The sequence below is a fragment of the Nerophis ophidion genome, linkage group LG29 (assembly GCF_033978795.1).
Source record: "Nerophis ophidion isolate RoL-2023_Sa linkage group LG29, RoL_Noph_v1.0, whole genome shotgun sequence".
Lineage (NCBI taxonomy): Eukaryota > Metazoa > Chordata > Actinopteri > Syngnathiformes > Syngnathidae > Nerophis > Nerophis ophidion.
Genome location: NC_084639.1, coordinates 8,466,174 through 8,487,155, shown reverse-complemented (window position 1 = coordinate 8,487,155; position 20,982 = coordinate 8,466,174). Strand labels below are relative to the sequence as shown.

The 20,982-nt window shown below is 40.2% G+C and overlaps 1 protein-coding gene across 2 annotated transcripts in view; it reads left to right on the top strand.

Annotated features, from left to right (window-relative positions):
* The window catches only part of med12 (mediator complex subunit 12), a 74,790-nt gene extending 59,510 nt beyond the window's left edge, over positions 1-15,280 (top strand). The window contains exons 31-42 of one of the 2 annotated variants that reach the window (XM_061892123.1): positions 888-997; positions 1,102-1,237; positions 3,505-3,654; positions 3,733-4,095; positions 4,171-4,306; positions 4,379-4,635; positions 8,072-8,149; positions 8,219-8,448; positions 8,517-8,733; positions 12,751-13,047; positions 14,710-14,791; positions 14,871-15,280. In XM_061892123.1, coding sequence (XP_061748107.1) covers positions 888-997; positions 1,102-1,237; positions 3,505-3,654; positions 3,733-4,095; positions 4,171-4,306; positions 4,379-4,635; positions 8,072-8,149; positions 8,219-8,448; positions 8,517-8,733; positions 12,751-13,047; positions 14,710-14,791; positions 14,871-14,908 — 2,094 coding nt within the window. In that variant the 3' untranslated portion in view covers positions 14,909-15,280. Of the gene's footprint in view, positions 1-887; positions 998-1,101; positions 1,238-3,504; positions 3,655-3,732; positions 4,096-4,170; positions 4,307-4,378; positions 4,636-8,071; positions 8,150-8,218; positions 8,449-8,516; positions 8,734-12,747; positions 13,048-14,709; positions 14,792-14,870 lie in introns of both variants that reach the window. The other variant, XM_061892122.1, reaches the window with a different exon arrangement.
* The last annotated feature ends 5,702 nt before the right edge of the window (positions 15,281-20,982 follow it).

Below are 20,982 nucleotides of genomic sequence, written 5' to 3'. Positions count from 1 at the left end.
CTAGCAGAAATCTTTTAAAAATGAAACTCAGTTGACAGTAAAAAGTCGTTGTCGCAATTGTTGGATATGACTTTAAACCATAACCAACCATGTATCGCTATAGCTTTTGTCTCAAAGTAGGTCTAATGTCACAACCTGTCACATCACAATTTGATTAATTTTGAGTTTTTTGCTGTTTTCCTTTGTGTAGTGTTTTAGTTCTTGTATTGCGCTCCTATTTTGGTTGCTTTTGCTGTTGTCTTGGTATTTTCCTGTAGCAGTTTCATGTCTTCCTTTGAGCGCTATTCCCCGCTTCTGCTTTGTTTTAGCAATCAAGAATATTTAAGTTGTTGCTATCCTCCATTGTGGGGGCAAAGTTGATTGTCATGTCATGTTTGGATGTACTTTGTGGATGCCGTCTGCTCCGCACACTGTAAGTCTTTGCTGTCGTCCAGCATTCTGTTTTCGTTTACTTTGTAGCCAGTTCAGTTTTAGTTTTGCTCTGCATAGCCATCCCTAAATTTCAATGCATTTTCTTAGGAGCACTTTCCTTTTGTTTATTTTTGGTTTAAGTATTACATACCTTTTTACCTGCACACTACCTCCCGCTGGATATGGAAGAGAATAACACGGTTATTTTGCCGAGCTCTAGACAGCACCGACACTCAACAACGGCACATCATTTGCAGACTATAATTACTTGTTTGCAAAAAATATTTTTACCCCGAATAGGTGGAATTACATAATCTCCCACGGCACACCAGACTGTATCTCACGGTACACTAGTGTGCCGCGGCACTGTGGTTGAAAAACACAAATCTACCGAAAGAGCAAACAAGCTCCCGTGAAAGTATAACCTTTGTGATGGCCTGTAGCGTTTGATCAATTCTCTGTTTCTCATAAACAAGGTGGGCGGCATGTTCGATACGGTGCAGCGCAGCACCCAACAGACCACCGAGTGGGCCGTCCTCCTCCTCGACATTATCAGCAGCGGAACGGTGGACATTCAGTCCAACAAGTGAGTGCAGCTCTCGCTCTCTTTTACGAAAATCTCATTATGGCTCCTAATAGAGGCAGTCATCACCCACATGCTCTCAACATTCCTTTCTTCTCGACCAACAGCGAGCTTTTCACGACGGTGTTGGACATGTTGAGCGTGCTGATTAATGGCACGTTGGCTGCAGACATGTCGAGCATCTCTCAGGGCAGCATGGAAGAGAACAAGAGGGCTTACATGAATCTGGTCAAGAAGCTCAGGGTAAGGACACAAGAAAAAAAAAATACATATGTATGTATATATAATCGTTGATTACAGCGCTTCAAGTCAGTAGCTGTAAATCATTTTTCACATTTTTCAGCCAAATACCAGAGAAATCATTAAAACATGAAGGGTGAAAAATGTATTACATTATTATAATGTTGTCCTAATACCAGTATTTTGGTACCGGTACCAAAATGTATTTCCATACCTTACAAAATAAAGGTGTCCCAAAAAAAAAGTCATTATTTTTTAATAAAAAGTCTTATTATACATTAAACATATGTTTTTTATTGCAATCAAATATTTCATTTTGGCATTAAATAACATCGTAAACATACTAGACGAATTCTCTTTTAGGAGTAAGTTAGCAAACGGGTTACAAAAGCTTCTAATTTGGCTAATGATGTAAGCAGTAAGATGTGTCATTTTCCATTCTATTATTTTGTCAGAATTATGAGTGACAAGTGGATTATTGATATACTCATTTGTTTACTGTTAATATCTGCTTACTTTCTGTTTTAACATGTTTTAGCTACACTTCAGTTCAAATGTAATAAACACTTATTTTTGTATTGTTTGGATGCTCTACATCAGTTTTGGTCAATACTACAAAATTGGGTATTGAGCCAATACCAAGTAGTAACAGGATCATACATTGGTCATATTTAAAGTTCTCCTGTGTCCGGGGACATATTTCCTGACTTAATAAACAATAAAAAACTGACAAAATATTTTGTTATACTAAAACATATCGATGTAATCCTAGTAGTATCGACTATATATATGGCTCTTGTACTTGGTATTGTTACACTCAATATTTGTATAGATCCACTTATTTGTTAACATTCATAAGCAGTCAGCAGTTAGCTATTGTAGCTATTGTATCCTCCTACTTTGTGTAGTGAAGCATGTTTAGCTATTCCTCGATACTTCTAGAAAATGTACTCTTTTTTTTTTTTTTTTTTTTATTGCCATGGCGGCAAGCATTGGTGATTTGGAAGAAGCTGAAACACTGTGGGCGAACATTAACCGCTTGCTAGCTATGCTTTACGGCGCTTTAAGTGTTTATATCTCCACCTTTATTATTAGTTTAAAATAGGGCCGGGCGATATGGCCTTTTATTAATATCTCGATATTTTTTGGGCCATCTCACGATACACGATATATATCGCGATATTTTGCCTTGGCCTTAAATGAACACTTGATGCATATAATCACAGCAGTATGATGAGTCTAAGTGTCAACATTAAAACATTCTTGTTTATACTGCATTAATATATGCTCATTTTAAACTTTCATGCAGAGAAGGAAATAACAACTAAGTCTATTTAGCAAAATTGTATTTATTAAACAGTTATTAAGCAGTGGCACAAATATTCATGTCATTTCTAAAACAGAAAGGGCAAGATTGTCAGAGACATTTTAAAACAAGCTATTAGTGCACTTTTGTGCATGATGTCACTAAGACGACATATCAAAACACTAAATTCAAGTGCACTTTTTGTACAGAACGCCACTACAATAGTTTAAAATATAAAGTGCACTTTTGTGCATGATGTCACACAAGATATTTTAATAAGTGTCAAATAAAAATGAGCTGCATAATAAGGAATCAAATAGCAGTGTTGATACTTTTTGTAGCAACGCTTTTGCCACATAATTGTTCAACATATTCCCGCTTGAAGCCAAACCACCGCCAGACGATGGACCCTTTGCTGTTTTTCTTGGGAATTAATTCTTCTTTCATTTGTTACCAGATTGGCACCTTCTCTCTCTCTCTCTCTCTCGTATTACCACTCGCAATGCACCGTTAACATCACAGCGCTTATGTAAGAAGGTGCGCTTGTTTACGTCTCTGTGAGAAGGAGAAACAAGAAAGAGTGGGAAACTAATGCAGTGTAATGCCCACAGCTAAAATATATACTCGAATATCATGATATAGTAATTTTTCTATATCGCACAGAGACAAACCCACGATATATCAAGTGTATAGATATATCGCCCAGCCCTAGTTTGTAAGCCAAATCACGTCCATTTTCACTCTTCTGTCTCCACACTGTTTCCACTTTTGTGTTCATTCTTGACTTGCACCCCGGCTCATATTACCACCAATGTAAAAAAAAAAAAGTACTGGTCTTTTTCCCTATAGTACCGTGGTACTGTATTAGTGTCAGTATATTGTACAAGTCTACATTATCATTAGTTAATATGGCCCCTCACATCCTTTTAGCATATATATAATGGGTTTATTTTTGCATCCACAGAAAGAGCTTGGGGATCGTCAGTCAGAGAGCCTGGAGAAGATTCGCCAGCTACTGCCGTTGCCCAAGCAGACCCGTGATGTCATCACGTGCGAACCTCAGGGCTCCCTGATCGACACCAAGGGTAACAAGATCGCCGGCTTTGAGAAAGAGGTGAGCCAACTGGTGTGATCACTTTATTGAGCTAAAAGAGCCGGTAATGCAGTAATAACGTATGTTCTTTTCCGTCAGGGGCTTCAAGTGTCCACCAAGCAGAAGATCTCCCCTTGGGATGTCTTCGAGGGCCTCAAGCACTCGGCCCCTCTGTCTTGGGGCTGGTTCGGTACAGCACGCATGGACCGCAAGGTGACAAAGTTTGAGGAGCAGCAGCGCTTCCTTCTCTACCACACCCACCTGAAGCCCAAGCCGCGCAGCTATTACCTGGAGCCCCTCCCCTTGCCGCCCGAGGAGGAGGAGCCTCTGACGCCCATTTTGCAGGAGCCCGAGAAGAAGATGGAGGCTCTGAAGCCGGAGAAGAACGTGCCCACCGTGCCCTCAGATTCCAACAAGAAGAAGCCCAGTAAGAAGAAGAAGACGCCATCAGCCAAGACAGAGGTTACTTATCTGTAGAACTCTTTTGTTCATATGAAATTGTTGAGTCTAAAAAGGTTTTTATTCTGCTTTCTAAAGGACTATGTGAACCGGGTGCCAGGTGTGAGCTACGGGACAAGCATGCCACCAGAGCTGATGCAGAACCCTTATGGCCGGCTGCCTTTTAGCCAGCAGAACATGGGCATGTACACACAGAACCAGCCTCTACCTCCAGGTCAGCACCCATTATTGACCCGGTTTCATCTTCCTGGGTTGCGGTCCTAAGTGGGTTCTCTCTTCGCAACAGGAGGGCCCGGTTTAGATACTCCCTACAGGCCTGCCCGCAACCCCCAAATGAACAAGATGGTGACCACGCGACCCAATTTCCCAGGCATGATGCCCGGGATGCAGGGCAACATGCCCGCCATGATGGGGATGGACAAACAGTACCAAATGGTCTACAAGCCTCAGCCTAACATGCAGCAGAACCAAATGCTGCGCCAGCAGCTGCAGGTTAGACTGGTGAGTCAGTCTCCACTGACAGGTCAAACTACTCCTCACCAGGTAGAGTTCATTCCAAGCTCCGGTTAGTTCGGTCCAGTAGAAGTAGAAAAGTCTGCTCGTTGCTTCCATCTTCTCTCTGTGACGTCCTTACACAACAGGTGGTGATGAAAGGAGGCCAAATAACTGTGTCTGTATTTTCGACTTGTGCCTTACAACATAAAGCATCTAACATCTGATGAGTTCGACAGCTACTGGAGTGCAGGAAAGAATCAGACGCAATCATGCTGCAAGTGTGCAGGAAATAATCAGTTTGCAAATTCTGTGGCGAGGTGCTACCAGAGAGCAGGAAGAAATCATACACAATCTTATTGCATGAAATAGCCAGTAGGCAAACTCTGCTATTAGAACGCAGGACATAAGTTGTAAGCAAACAACCAGAATGCACAGTCTGTAACAAGGTGTAGGTCATAACCGGACACAAACTCTGCAGGAAATAACTAATTCCAAACTATTACTAGAGAGCAGGAAGAAATCATACACAATTACACTGCAAGAGTGCAGGAAATAACCATCATGCAAACTCTGTAATGAGGTGCAGGGCAATCCAATCCAATCCACTTTATTTATATAGCACATTCAAACAACAAGAACATTTCCAAAGTGCTGCACAGCCATGTTAAAAACAATATTAAAAAACAATATTATGCTCCACCAATGACTGAATAAAAACAAAACATAAATAAATACAAAACCAATATAAAAATAAATATGATTAAAAACAATTTTAAAGGGTAAAATCAATTAAAACAGTAAAATAGAAATCAAAGTGTATAAAAAACACAGAGGACAGAGGACCACACAACTCACGTAGTGTTAAAAGCCAAAGAATAAAAGTGGGTCTTAAGACGAGACTTAAAACACTCCACTGTGGAAGCAGTTTGAACATGGAGGGGCAGAGTGTTCCAGAGCTTAGGGCCGACCACAGAGAAGGCCCTGTCTCCCCTGGTCTTAAGTCTGGTCTTGGGCACCACGAGCTGGAACTGGCTCTCGGACCTCAGAGCGCACGCAGGAGTGTAAATTTGGATGAGGTCCGAGATATATTGAGGCGCCAGTCCATGTAAAGATTTAAAAACAAACAGCAATGTTTTAAAATCAATTCTAAAATGAACAGGGAGCCAGTGCAAACTCTGAAGAATTAGGGTTATATGCTGGCGTTTCCTGGCCCCTGTTAAAAGTCGTGCTGCCGCGTTCTGGACTAACTGCAACCAGGAGAGAGCTTTTTGGCTAATGCCAGCATAAAGTGCATTGCAGTAGTCCAGGGGGCTTGAAAAAAAAGCATGCACAACTTTTTCAAAAAGGTTAAAAGATAAAAAAGGTTTAACCTTTACTAAAAGACGAAGGTGATTAATACACGATTTTAAAACGCCATTGACTTGGCATAATCTGACACAATCCCTGTTACGAGAGTGCAAGAAACAACCAGAATGCAAACTCTGTAATAGGTGTAGGGCATAATCTGACACATTCCCTGCTATAAGAGTGCAAGAAATAACCAGCAGGAAAACTCTTGCTCCTAGAATGCAGGATATAACCAGTATGCAAACTCTGCTACTGGAATACAGGAAATAACCAGCATGCAAACTCTGTAACAAGGTACAGGATATAATCTGACACAACCCCTGCTTCAAGAGTGCAGGAAATAACCAGCATGCAAACTCTGTAATGAGGTGCAGGGTGTAATCTGACACAATCACTGTTACGAGAGTGCAAGAAACAACCAGAATGCAAACTCTGTAACAAGGTGCAGGACATAATCTGACACAATCCCTACTACAAGAGTGAAGGAAATAACCAGCATGAAAAACTCTGCTACTAGAATGCAGGAAATAACCATCAGCAAACTCTGCTACTAGAATGCAGGAAATAACCAGCATGCAAACTCTGTAACAAGGTACAGGACGTAATCTGATACAACCCCTGCTACAAGAGTGCAGGAAATAACCAGTATGCGCACTCTATAACGGGGTTCAGGACATACTCTGACACAATACCTGCTTACAAGTAGAGTGCAGAAAATAACCAGTATACAAACTCTGTAACGAGGTGCAGTGCATAATCTGACACAAACTTTGATACAAGAGTGCAGGAAATAACCAGTATGCAAACTCTGTAACGAGGTGCAGTGCATAATCTGACACAAACTTTGATACAAGAGTGCAGGAAATAACCAGTATGCAAACTCTGCTTCTAGAATGCAGGAAATAACCAGCATGCAAACTCTGTAACGAGGTGTAGGACGTAATCTGACACAATCCCTGCTGCAAGAGTGCAGGAAATAACCAGTATACAAACTCTGTAACGTGGTGCAGGGCATAACCGGACACAAACTTTGCTACGAGAGTGCAGGAAAAAAACAGTATGCAAACTCTGCTACGAGAATGTAGGAAATAACCAGCATGCAAACTCTGTAACGAGGTGCAGAACATGATCTGACACAAACTTTGCTACGAGAGTGCAGGAAATAACTAATCCCAAACTCTTCAACTAGAGAGCTAGAATAAATCTTGTTAAGGAAATAACAAGTCTACAACCTCTGCTACGAGAGGGAAGGAAATAACCAATGTGCAAACTCTGTAGCGAAGCGCTGAACATAACCCGACACAAACTCTGCTACTTCAGTGCAGGAACCAATCAAACGCAGTAATGCGGCAAGGAAGCAGGAAATGGCCAGAATGCAAAATCTGAAATAAACAGGATGCAAACTTTGTTACGAGAGTGTAGGAAGGAATCAGATGCAAGAGTGCAGGAAATAACCGGCATGCAAAATCTGCAACTAGAGTTCAGGACTTTACCGGTCACAAATTTTACTACAAGAGTACGGGAAGGAATCTAACACACTCCAGCTGCAAAAGTGCAGGGCATAACCGGATACCAAAGTTTCATGTGAGAGTGCGAGAAAAACCTGGGCAAAGAACTCTTCTACCATACTGCAGTAAAGAACCAAATGCATTTACTGGAATGTCTTCTCATTGTTGTCAAAAGAATAAATTATATATATGTATATATATACACGCACACACTCACACACATATATATATATCTCTATATATTATATATATATATAATGTAGTCCCTTTGCTGTGATTAATGTTTTGCAGGTTTCCCTGCTCATCAGGGGATTTTATACATACAAATCCCCTGACGAGCAGGGAAACCTGCGAAACAGGCTTGTAGGGATGATATAGCCTCTTGTGTTTTTCCTGACCTAACATATATTCCGCTCTACCCCGGTATTGAACACTGTTTAACGGATAGACCACAGAAATGTCGACTGTATGTATATGTATATGTATATATGCATATGTTCATATGTTTATGTAATTGAATATATACATATATGTATGTATATAAATGTATACATAAATGTTTAAAGATTTCACAATCATCCCCCTTTCTTCATTTCTAGGACACTGAAACTATATTTATTACTTTTCAGAATCACAGCAGCCTAATAGGGCAGCAGATCAGACAGATGCCACCCAACCAACCATACACTTCAATGCAGCCATCTCAAGTAAGTTCGACTTGCTCCACTTTGGCTCAGCACTTATTCATATTATGTCCATAAAATGTATTTGTACAGAACTTATCTCAGGGCTACACGTCATATGGTTCGCACATGAGCATGCAGCCGCACCCATCCCAAGGCGGCGCTATTGTTCAGTCCTCCTACGGCAATCAGAATTTCCAGGGCGCCCACCCGGGAGCCAACCCCACCGTGGTGGATCCTCTGCGGCAAATGCAGCCGAGGCCCAGTGGTTACGTTCACCAGCAGGCTCCCGGCTACGCACACAATATGCAGAACGCGCAGAGGTCAGTTGTGCTGTTTCAGCGCCTGGTTAAATGTGCGCATGTCAACTTTCCCTCCCACTCCCTGGCAGGTTTTCCCATCAGCCCATCCAGCAGAATCCCATCATGCACGGTCTTAGTCATATGGGAGGCCAGGGCGGTCATCCCGGCTTAAGGCCCAATCAGATGCTGGCGGAACAACAGCAGCAGCAGCAACAAGCAGTACAACAACAACAGCAACAAGCAGCACAACAACAACAACAACAACAACAGCAGCAGCAGCAGTACCTCAGACAGCAAGCACTCAGAGTATGTACACTACACTGTATTATAGGGATGTAACAATCTTAACATTAAGTTATTATATTATTATAGGCCTGGGGGATTTTATTGATGTATTCAATTTTTTTTGTTGCAGACGATTTAAAAATAAAAATAGAAATATTTTTTTTTCCCTCCTCTAGCTCCGGCATACTTTTTGCCCCTTAGAAGCTTCCGTAAATTTTGCCATCCCCTTACCATACTTGCAAACCTTTAGACCTCCAAATTCAGGAGATGGGAGGGGGGGTTTGAGGTGGGCGGGGTTTGGTGGTAGCGGGGGTGTAAATTGTAGCGTCCCGGAAGAGTTAGTGCTGCAAGGGATTCTAGGTATTTGTTCTGTTGTGTTTAGATAGATAGATAGATTGATAATACTTTATTGATTCCTTCAAGAGAGTTCCTTCAGGAAAATAAAAAATTCCAGCAGCAGTGTACAGAGTCGAGATCAATTAAACAATAAAAAGTAAATAATGGGGTTATAATAGAAACAAAATATAAAAATATTACAATAAGAATAAAAATAAAAAGCAACAATGAGAATAAAATAACAGTAAAATAAGAATATAACAAAAGAAACTAGGCAGTAGTGACCATGTTATGAAAACGTATTGCACTGTTATTGTTTTGCATCCCCTGTCATTCTAGTACCCCCCACCTCTCTCTCTTTATATTGGGTTACGGTGCGGATGTTCTCCCGAAATGTGTTTGTTATTCTTGTTTGGTGTGGGTTCACAGTGTGGCGCATATTTGTAACAGTGTTAAAGTTGCTGATACGGCCACCCTGAGTGTGACCTGTATGGTTGTTGATCAAGTATGCCTTGCGTTCACTCGTGTGTGTGTAAAAGCCGCATATATTATGTGCCGACACGCTGTTTGTATGGTGGAAAAGCAGACATGACAACAGGTTGTAGAGGATGTTAAATGCAGTGCCTTAAAGGCACGCCCCCAATATTGTTGCCTGGGTGAAATTCAGGAGAATGGTTTCCTCTGTATATTTTCGGGAGGGGCACTGAAATTCGGGAGTCTCCCGGAAAAATCGGGGAGTTGGCAAGTAAGCCACTTACTTCTTTAGAGGCACACATAGCAAAACATGGCTATTGCTAACGCTAAAGAGAGCGAGTGTCAGTACTTTAACGACAACAGGCGTGGAACAAGTGACTGTAGGGTGCGTAGTTTGTTTCAAAAAGGCCGCAGCACAACAAACTTGTTCCAACATCTGAAACCGAAGCCTCCAGCCAAGTGCGGGAAATATGGCAAACATGACGCAACAACAAACTACAAGCTATTATCATTATTTATTTATTTATTAAATTGCATACATTGTACCATGCAACATTATTATTTTCAGAAGTATGTTGTTCAACACTTAATTTTGCACTTTATTGATCTCAATATTGGAGATTATTTGCATTCAAATTGTGCAATGCAACATTTTTGTTAACATAATTATTCTGTTCAAGCAGAAGTATTGCTTTCCAATGGAAGCTCTGAATTTAATTATATGGTAAAATTATTAGGGGTATGTGCCTCACAATATGAAGGTCCTGAGTTCAATCCCAGGATCGGGATCTTTCTGTGTGGAGTTTGCATGTTCTCCCCGTGGCTGCGTGGGTTCCCTCCCGGTACTCCGGGTTCCTCCCACCTCCAAAGACGTGCACCTGGGGAGAGGTTGATTTGGCAACACTAAATGGTTTCTAGTGTGTGAATGTGAGTGTGAATGTTGTCTGTCTACCTGTGTTGGTCCTGTGATGAGGTGGCGACTTGTCAAGGGTGTACCCTGCCTTCCGCCCGAATGCAATTGAGATAGGCTCCAGCACCCCCCGCGATCCCAAAAGGGACAAGCGGTAGGAAATGGATGGATGGTAAAATTATTACATGAAAAGTACAATTAATATCTGTTTTAAAAAGAATAATATTTTACAAATCAGAATTTTGCCAAGAGTAAGATGCAGTTTATGTAGTTTCATGTCAATATACTAGTTTTTTGGAAAAAAAAAATATATATATATTTTTTTTAATTATTGCTGCAATTTGTATTCAAATGTTTCCTTAAAAAGTAGGGTAAAAAATCGTAAATCGACTTTTTGGGTGAAAAAATCAGGGATTTTATTTTTAGGCCATATCATTCAGGCCTAGGTTATCATTTTTGAGGTATTGTTAAATGTGCTCCAAAAATACTTATACTCGCACTAAAATATATTTCTCTTTTTTTAAATAACTAAAATGAATAGGTCCACATTTAGAAAAGCCACTATTTTGCAAGTTTTTTGTTTCTTATGCGTCACTGAATGTTTGTCTTCGTCTTTTATTGTTTTAAAAGTCAAGTTTGTACTGTTGCACTTAGATTTGTTTAAATGAAAAGTGCTTAACAAATCAAATCCAATAATCCATCCATCCCGTTGGGGGTTGCGGGGGGTGCTGGAGCCTTTCTCAGCTGCATTTGGACGATAGGCGGGGTACGCCCTGGACAAGTTGCCACCTATTATTTATTATTTTTGCTGGAGCGTTGTGGCGTTCAACTCTGTTTAGCGGTCTTTGAACGCAATGTAAAAACACCTCCGTCTCGCGTTCACTCTGTACTAAGAGCACAGCTTGTACGTTCTCAGACAGAAATGTGTTTGTGTAAGTTTAGATCGGGGTATGTCGTTTCTTAATGAAGAAAGACGTTAATGGCTCTTGTTTTCATGTTAGCATTTAGGCTAGCGCTAGTCAATATGTGTAATACTAATAGTCAGGAGTTTACCGTGATTATTACTGTTTATTGTTATATTCCTACTGTATTACTTTATTTAAACTTTACTAATGCCGGTAACAAAACACACATCTTATACATCCTTAAAACGAGAAGAACGTTGGCTCAAAGCTCAACCAAACCAATTTTGGAATAACCATAGACCCTTCAAACCACGAGCACTTTAGCAACATTTAGAATTGTTGGAATGCTAACACTTAAGATCTCTAACAAGTATTTTTTCCTCTTCCACTAGAACGTCCTGAACAACAAGCTCGATTTACTCTGACCTAGTAGTAAAGATATGCACATTTTTATATTTACCGCAGTGAGCATTAATGTCAACCCTTTACGGCAGACCTAGGCAAATTAAGGCCCGGGGGCCACATGCGGACCGTTGAGCTTTTCAATCTGGCCCACATTCCTAAATATTTTTTTAGATCTTTAAGTTGGAAAGTGTAGCTGCCATCATGATGTGCAGTGATGTTTTCTAATGACCGTAAGTCTTCAACTATACTAAGCATTTCAATGTTTGGAATCTGCGTTTATGGATGATATACCAGTTACTATGGTAATCTAATTAGTTACTATGGTAAACTAATTAGTTACTATGGTAATCTAAGTCACAGCAGGTCAGACGAGCCACCAAGCAGTGTGGGCGGGAAGCGTTTCCACAGAAGCGGAAGGAGCTTTTTACAACAAAGTTCTAAAGCATAGTGATATATCAGATTGTAGGTGGGTTTATTTTGTACTCTTTGCGTTTATATTTCACCGTTTGTTGCATTTTTGTTGCGTTTCACTTGATTGTAAAATATGTCGATCGAAAGGGAGGGTGACGTTCATATTTTGTCAATATTCAGTGTTTTATCGTTCATAGAAAAATGTAAAATTCCATTTCATTTTTTAAGGCGGTCTGTCATAACGTTTTTAGCATTCAATCAGACATTTTTGCAAAGTTTTGTATTAGTGTCCCTAAAAATAGCTATACCGGCCCCCAGACACATTTTTTCTCTAAATGTGGCCCCCGAGTCTAAATAATTGCCCAGGCCTGCTTTACGGTGATACCATGAAAAAAACTGCCCCTGTTTATTTTTGGTTTGTGTTTCTCTCGCAAGCTTCTCAAGCCCTGAATTTAAGAAGCAAACAGTTTTTGCTTTTTACTCATTGGGATTAATGCAATGAAATAACGTATGTTTGATGTCAATGCTGCTGTAGAATCCGTGCTCCTTGGCAGAGGTAATAAAAGCATGTTGCAATGTGTTTCCAAATAACAGCAGCAGGCCCAACAAGTCCAACAACAACAACAACAACAACAGCAGCAACAACAAGTCCAGTCGCAGCAGGTCCCTTCTCAACAGCAGGTTGCTCAGCAGCAACAACAACAGCAGCAGCAGCAACAGCAGCAGGTTGCTCAGCAACAGCAGCAGGTTGCTCAGCAACAGCAGCAGCAGCAACAACCACAGCAACAGCAGCAGGTTGCTCAGCAGCAACAGCAGGTGTCAGGTGTACCTCCACCAGGGCAGCAACAGAACCAGGGTCTGGGCATGCAGCCACTGCCCCCACAGCAACCCATGGTAGGATCCAGACTACTGTACTTTTACGTATTTATTTATTTATTTTGTCTTTCTTCAGAAGTGATGGTAACATTGCTTCTGAATAAAAACGAAATTAAGTAAATTAGGTTATTTTTCAGATATAAAGAAAAAATAAAGACGTTGAGAAACATGTTTAATCGAAGGAATAACATGTATATACTATCTCCACAATTTGGGCGTTATTTTTTCCCCCCCTTATTATTTGTGTCAAAAAACATGACTACAGGGATGTCATTATTGCAGGCAAGATTTGTATGTCATTTCAAACGCATTGAAAATAACATCTATTTGTATAGGAATGTTGAAGCATAGGTCCTCGAAAAAATGTCGTTAAAGAAGGTATTTATTACATGTAATAAATATATATTAATGTATTAATAAAATACATATACATGTATATATATGTATATATATATATATATACACACACATATATACATATATGTGTGTGTGTATATATATGCATATGTAAATGTGCATATATGTATATATGTGCATATATATGCATATATGTATATATGCATATATATATATATATGTATATATATATATATATATATATATGTATATGTATAGTTGAGGTTTCTGTGGTTTATCCTTTATACAGTGCTTAATACCGGGGTAGAGCGGAATATACGTTAGGTCAGAAAGAACACATAGGCTATATCATCCCTACAAGCCTGTTTCGCAGGTTTTCCTGCTCATCAGGGGAATTTATTAAAATAAAATGAATGAATAAATCCCCTGACGAGCGGGGAAACCTGCGAAACAGGCTTGTAGGGATAATATAACCTGTGTTTTTTCTGACCTAACGTGTATAAATGTGTGTGTGTTTATATATATATATATATATATATATATATATATAAAAATAATGTGTGTGTGTGTATATACTATATTATTATAACAGATATATAATTAATCATTAATATAATTTGATATTAAGAGTTCTATCATGACAACCTCCTCAAAGTTTTCTAATCAATCTGAAATATCAAGCATCTAAAATGCGCCAAACATGTATAATTGAGGAGAGTGTTTAGCATTTTTTCCTATTATTTCATGTGTAATGGATTTAAATGGGTGTAACTTAGAATTTTGGTGCATGGTGCATGGACATTTTTTTATAATGTCCACAATGTTCAGTAAGCAGGTTATGTTATGTGTGACCATGTCTGTTGACATTTTATACTGGTTGGAATTTTATTTTATTCTTTGCATGACTAGGGAAGGTTGTTTGCATTGGGTCAAAGAAGTAAATGCTCCACCCCCTTTTTTTCAGAGCATAATTATGGGTTATTGACCTGAATTCCTGATGTTTTCCACAAGATGATGACATACCAGCATTAAAATTGCTACATCATTAAATTGAATGTAAAGTCCCTGTGGGCAAGACTTGTCTCGCAGGTCAAATTGAAGACATCGGTGGGCTGGATTTGGGCCCCACTTGTTTAGAGATACATAATTTCCATAATAAAAAAGCACCACAATTTCAGTTTTAAATTTTGGTGAGTTTATTTTAAAGCATTTATTGGACAGCGAATTCATAGTTACCAGCTATTACTAATGCAATTGATGTATATTTTGAATGATAAGTAACTTGTACCGAATGGTAATAACTGACATTTGTGCACCTCGCAGTTCCCACGCCAGGGCATGCAGCAGACACAGCAGCAGCAACAGACGGCCGCTCTGGTCCGGCAACTGCAGCAACAACTCTCAAGTGAGTGTGACACTTGCCTTAATGCCAGGTTTTCTCCGACACTTCCTGTTTGTAAACAACGTCTCCTCGCTTGTCTCAGATACACAACCAGGACAGGGCACCAGTTCATATTACTGAGCGTGGATAGGCCGTTTACCCCGCAGACTTGTTGGAAGATGGCCGAGGCGTCGAGGGAGAGTCTTCACTTAGTTTGTTCTTGTTGGAATATTGAGGCCTCCTGCAGCAAAGATAACATGATAATGGAAAAATACTATGTAAAAAAAAAAAAAAAAAAAAAAAAGTACCACACAGGATAACATTAATGCATCTTTTTTAAATTTTATTTCAATTTGTAAATTTTTTTTTCCAGTTTTATGTATTTCTCATTAAATGATGTACGTTTTTGTCGTGTTAATGTCTTGTGTTGGCTGTCTGTATTCTGTATTTAAGTTGGAAAAGCAATGTCAATGAAAAGTTTGATGATAAACTGAAAAGATGTCATGTCTCAAATTTGCAAAGAACTCGCATGTTTTTGTTTGGTCACTTTTAACCTCACACTTAACATTTTTTGCCGTTTTAGGAATGACCTCGATTTATTTATTTTTCACTTTACTTTTACCCTGCAAGGAAAAAAACTAAATAGGTAGTACATAACCTACTCAGTGGCCTAGTGGTTAGAGCAGGGGTGTCAAACTCAATTTAGTTCGGGGGCCACATGGAGAAAAATCTACTCCCAAGTGGGCCGGACTGGTAAAATGCCTGCACGATAACTTAGAAATAAAGACACCTTCAGATTGTTTTCTGTGTTTAAAAATATAAGAAGCACATTCTGAAAATGTACAAATCATTAAATAATGTTGTTTTTTTACACTTACATGTTGCGGTTAATAGCTCCATGGGGGGTGGGGGCTTAGTGGGGGTATATAATGTAGCACGGAACAGTTGGGCATGCATGGGATTCTGGGTATTTTTACTGTTGTGTTTATGTGTTACAGTGCGGATGTTCTCCCGAAATGTGTTTGTCATTCTTGTTTGGTGTGGGTTCACAGTGTGGCGCATATTAGTAAGTGTGTTGAAGTTGTTTATATCACAACCCTCAGTGTGACCTGTATGGCTGTTGAACAAGTATGCCTTGCAGTCGCTTGCACGTTGAGTCAGCAGCCGCACACTAGATGTGGCGGGCCGGCACTCAGATGACATAGTATTAAAGTGGACGCGACGACATGGTCGAGAGGACGTTTAAGGAATTGCAAGCCCTCAATATTATTGTCCGGGTGAAAATCTGAGAATGTTATCCTGGGGAGATTTGTGGGAGAGGCACTGAAATCCTGAAAACCTCCCGGAAAAATGGGGGGGGGCGGGTTGGCAAGTATGCAGTTGAGCCACATCAGAGTGATCCAAGAGCTGCGGGGGTGCCGACCCCTGATTTACAGAGATACAAAGAATTGCTATTGCAACATTCAGTAGAATGTTGAATAGGAAGAATAGGAAATCTGATCTTCCCTACTTAGGCTGCTGCCCCTGCGACCCGACCTCGGATAAGCAGAAGATGATGGATGGATGGATGGACATTCAGTAGACACGTAGAGGAGCTGTTAATTTCATTCAAAAATTTCAGGTTGATCCGGCCCACGGGCCGTACGTTTGACACCCCTTGGTTGGAGTATCCTCTCTGAGGTCGGTAGGTTGTGAGTTCAAACCCCGGCTGAGTCGTACCAAAGGCTATAAAAATGGGACTCATTACCCCCCTGCTTCGCACTCAGCATCAAGGGTTGGAATTGGGGGTTAAATCACCACTGCTGCTCACTGCTCCCCTCACCTCCCAAGGTGATGGGTCAAATGCAGAGGACAAATTTCACCGCACAATGTGACAATCTTTGGTACTTTAACTTTTAACATAACTCCTATCGTTGTAATTCACATTTAAACAATGTACAATATGATTAATTGATTATTTAATTTATTATTATTAAATTATAATTATATTAATTATTATTAAAATAATTTTTGCATTTTTTTTCACTTAGTGTTAAAGACCTACTGAAACCCACTACTACCGACCACGCAGTCTGATAGTTTATATATCAATGATGAAATATTAACATTGCAACACATGCCAATACTGCCTTTTTAGTTTACTAAATTGCAATTTTAAATTTCGCGCGAAGTATCCTGTAGAAAACGTTGCGGTATGATGACGCTTATGATGGGGCGTGACGTCACGGATTGTAGCGGACATTTTGATCCAGCACCGATCCCAGCTAAAAGTCGTCTGCTTTAATTGCATAATTACACAGTATTCTGGACATCTGTGTTGCTGAATCTTTTGCAATTTGTTCAATTAATAATGGAGACGTCAAAAAGAAGAAAGATGTAGGTGGGAAGCGGTGTATTGCGTCCGCCTTTATCAACACAAACACAGCCGGTGTTTCTTTGTTTTCTTGTGTACATTCCCGAAATAATTATCCTAGTAAATGTGTCTAATAACATCTGAATCGCTCCCACTGACCTCGTCTTTTTTTATTTAATTTTTTTTTCTAGTCCTTCACTTTCACTTTCCTCATCCACAAATCTTTCATCCTCGCTCAAATTAATGGGGAAATCGTCACTTTCTCGGTCCGAATCACTCTTGCTGCTGGTGGCCATGATTTTAAACAATGTTCAGATGTGAGGAGTTCTACAACCCGTGATCTCACGCGCACATCGTCTGTTACTTCCGGTAAAGGCAAGGCTTTTTTATTAGCGACCAAAAGTTGCGAACTTTATCGTCGATGTTCTTTACTAAATCCTTTCAGCAAAATATGGTGAAATGATCAAGTATGACACATAGAATGGACCTGCTATCCCCGTTTAAATAAGAACATCTAATTTCAGTAGGCCTATAAAGTATAGCATGAGCTTCTAAAAAAATAACATGATTGTAACGTAATCATGTGGGCGTGTCTAATGACGTCACATTAAAAACTCGAAGGCGGAGGTAAAATGCTAACCGGCTGAAAAGTAGCACAGAGGTGACAACAATTAACGCGATTTTGACGAATTTTCGGTCTTAGTTAACACTTGTTTGTCATAATTTCTTGTTATAGTTGTAGTTAACACTTGTTTGACTTACTTTCTTGTTAAAGGGAACACTGTGTAAAGTTAATGTAGCGTGACGTTAAAAAATAGCACCTGTCAACGAACTGGGCGGTTGTTAGGCAACCACCGAGTCACGTCAGTTTTCACGACAGCCGTATTCCAGGACGTCAGTTACACCACAACGTGGACGCTAAAAACAAGTCAAGAACAGGACAAAGATGAGCTCCTAAGTATTTTCTGGCACCGCTCTCAACCGTCATTTCCAGGTAAGATTATCTGTAACAGTGTCTTTGTTATTTGCCCGTTTTCCAAAAACATTTATATTCTATATTTATATATTTGCACACCATATATATATAGTATCTTACAATTGTGTGTCAACCGCTGATATCAAAACATGGTACAACAAAGTAGCTTAGTGTCAGAATATTATTTATTTGGATTGCACTAAAAGGGGAAAATGAGACAGGCCTACTATAATATTTTTTTGTTTTTAATGCTAACTCCATATACTGCAAGCATACACAAAAATGCAATAATATAAAATCATACTTGCCAACCTTGAGACCTCCGATTTCGGGAGGTGGGGCGGTGGGGCGTGGTTAAGAGGGGAGGAGTATATTTACAGCTAGAATTCCATCCATCCATCCATTTCCTACCGCTTATTCCCTTTCGGGGTCGCGGGGGGCGCTGGCGCCTATCTCAGCTACAATCGGGCGGAAGGCGGGGTACACCCTGGACAAGTCGCCACCTCATCGCAGGGCCAACACAGATAGACAGACAACATTCACACTCACATTCACACACTAGGGCCAATTTAGTGTTGCCAATCAACCTATCCCCAGGTGCATGTCTTTGGAAGTGGGAGGAAGCCGGACTACCCGGAGGGAACCCACGCATTTACGGGGAGAACATACAAACTCCACACAGAAAGATCCCGAGCCTGGATTTGAACCCAGGACTGCAGGACCTTCGTATTGTGAGGCAGACGCACTAACCCCTCTGCCACCGTGAAGCCCACAGCTAGAATTCACCATGTAGTATTTCATATATATATATATATATATATATATATATATATATATGTAACTGGGTCAATTACGTCTTGTAAATAATGTATTTTCTAATGTTTTATTACACAAAATATGTAAGTTACAGGTAAACACCTGAATATTGTTTGATGTTTTGTCAATGTGGAACCATTGTCTCGTCGTCCCTCCTACTGCAATAATAACTGTGACACCTGTCTTTTTATATGCGTTGGACACGCCTTTCAACTTCCCTTTTTGTCCACGATAACGGGAGAGGTAGGCGTCCATGCGACGACAGAAAATATTTTGTCTTGTTAAGAACTTTAATTCATTTCTTGTTCATTATTATATTTGTGTAGGGGCTCGACGATGGCACAAAGTTTTTGATGACAATTGTATTCTGTGTTATCACTAAAGTGCAGTGGAGAAACCCATAGTGTCGGTCGTTTTCCATAAATCACACACAATGCAGAGGAAAAGACCACCAGTTACACTTATATATATATATATATATATATATATATATATATATATCCATCCATCCATCCATTTTCTACCGCTTATTCCCTTTCGGGGTCACGGGGGGCGCTGGCGCCTATCCCAGCTACAATCGGGCGGAAGGCAGGGTACACCCTGGACAAGTCGCCACCTCATCGCAGGGCCAACACAGATATATAAAAAGAAATACTTGAATTTCAGTGTACATTTATTTACACATATACTCACACATAACACTCATCTACTCATTGTTGAGTTAAGGGTTGAATTGTCCATCCTTGTTCTATTCCCTGTCACTAATTTTCTAACCATGCTGAACACCCTCTCTGATGATGCGTTGCTGTGTGGCACGCACCATAGTGCTTTCATCAAATGCACTAGAGTTTGGAATCTTCCATCTTCGTCTCCTTGTTGTGTGCGCAGTTGTGCACTGCACTCTCTAAAAGCCGTAGATGGTATTGTCACATATGCATGTACAGTAGATGGCAGTATTGTCCTGTTTAAGAGTGTCACAATATTGCTGTTTACGGCAAACGAACTGCTTTACGGGAGACGAAAATGTGACTGCTGTTGTTGTGTGTTGTTACCGCGCTGGGAGGACGTTAATGAAACTGCCTAACAATAAACCCACATAAGAAACCAAGAACTCGCCCTCGATCATTCTACAGTTATAACGTCATTGGGCACACGCTGTTTATATTGTGGGAAAGTCGACGTGAAAACAGGCTGTCCTCACTCAGGTCCGCATGGCGCTGGAGGGGGCGTGGCCTCCAGCTCCGCCTGAATTTGGGGAGATTTTCGGGAGAAAATTTGTCCCGGGAGGTTTTCGGGGGAGGCGCTGAATCCGTGAGTGTTGGCAAGTATGCTCATAATGTAAGCCAGCCCAGGAGCCAATACTATGGAAACTGGAATGGTTCAGGACAACGTAAACCCTGTTGGGAAAAGTATATCAGGCGTTGGGGAGAAGGAGAGACATTTTCAGAGGAGTCATAGGTGGCAGGATGTCTCCCTTCCCCTACCTGTTGCCATGATTTGAAATGTATTTAATTGCTTCAAACCAACTAAAATAAACATAAGATGATGAATCTGAAAATTCATGACAGATACAATTAACTTGCATAGGAGAAAAAAAAAATCCTTCCTTCAAATCTTGATTTACTACTAGTGGAGAAAGTACATTTATGTGACTTTCTTAAATCTTTAAGTAATGTTTTTTCTGAGACAAAAAAGAGAATAATGAACACATTTATTTTAAGTTTAAGAAGTCAATTTGTGTTGAATATACATATCCATCCATCCAACCATATTCTACCGCTTGTCCCTTATGAGGTCGCGTTGGGCGCTGGAGCCTATCTCTACTGCATCCGGGCGGAAGGCGGTGTACACCCTGGACAAGTCGCCATCTCATCTCAGGGCCAACACAGATAGACAACATTCACACTCACATTCTCACACTAGGGCCAATTTAGTGTTTGCAATCAACTTATCCCCAGGTGCATATCTCTCTATCTATCTATCTATCTATCTATCTATCTATCAGAGAGGGAGAGAGATGCACCTTGATTGCATGTCTCTCTCTCTCTCTCTCTCTCTCTCTCTCTCTCT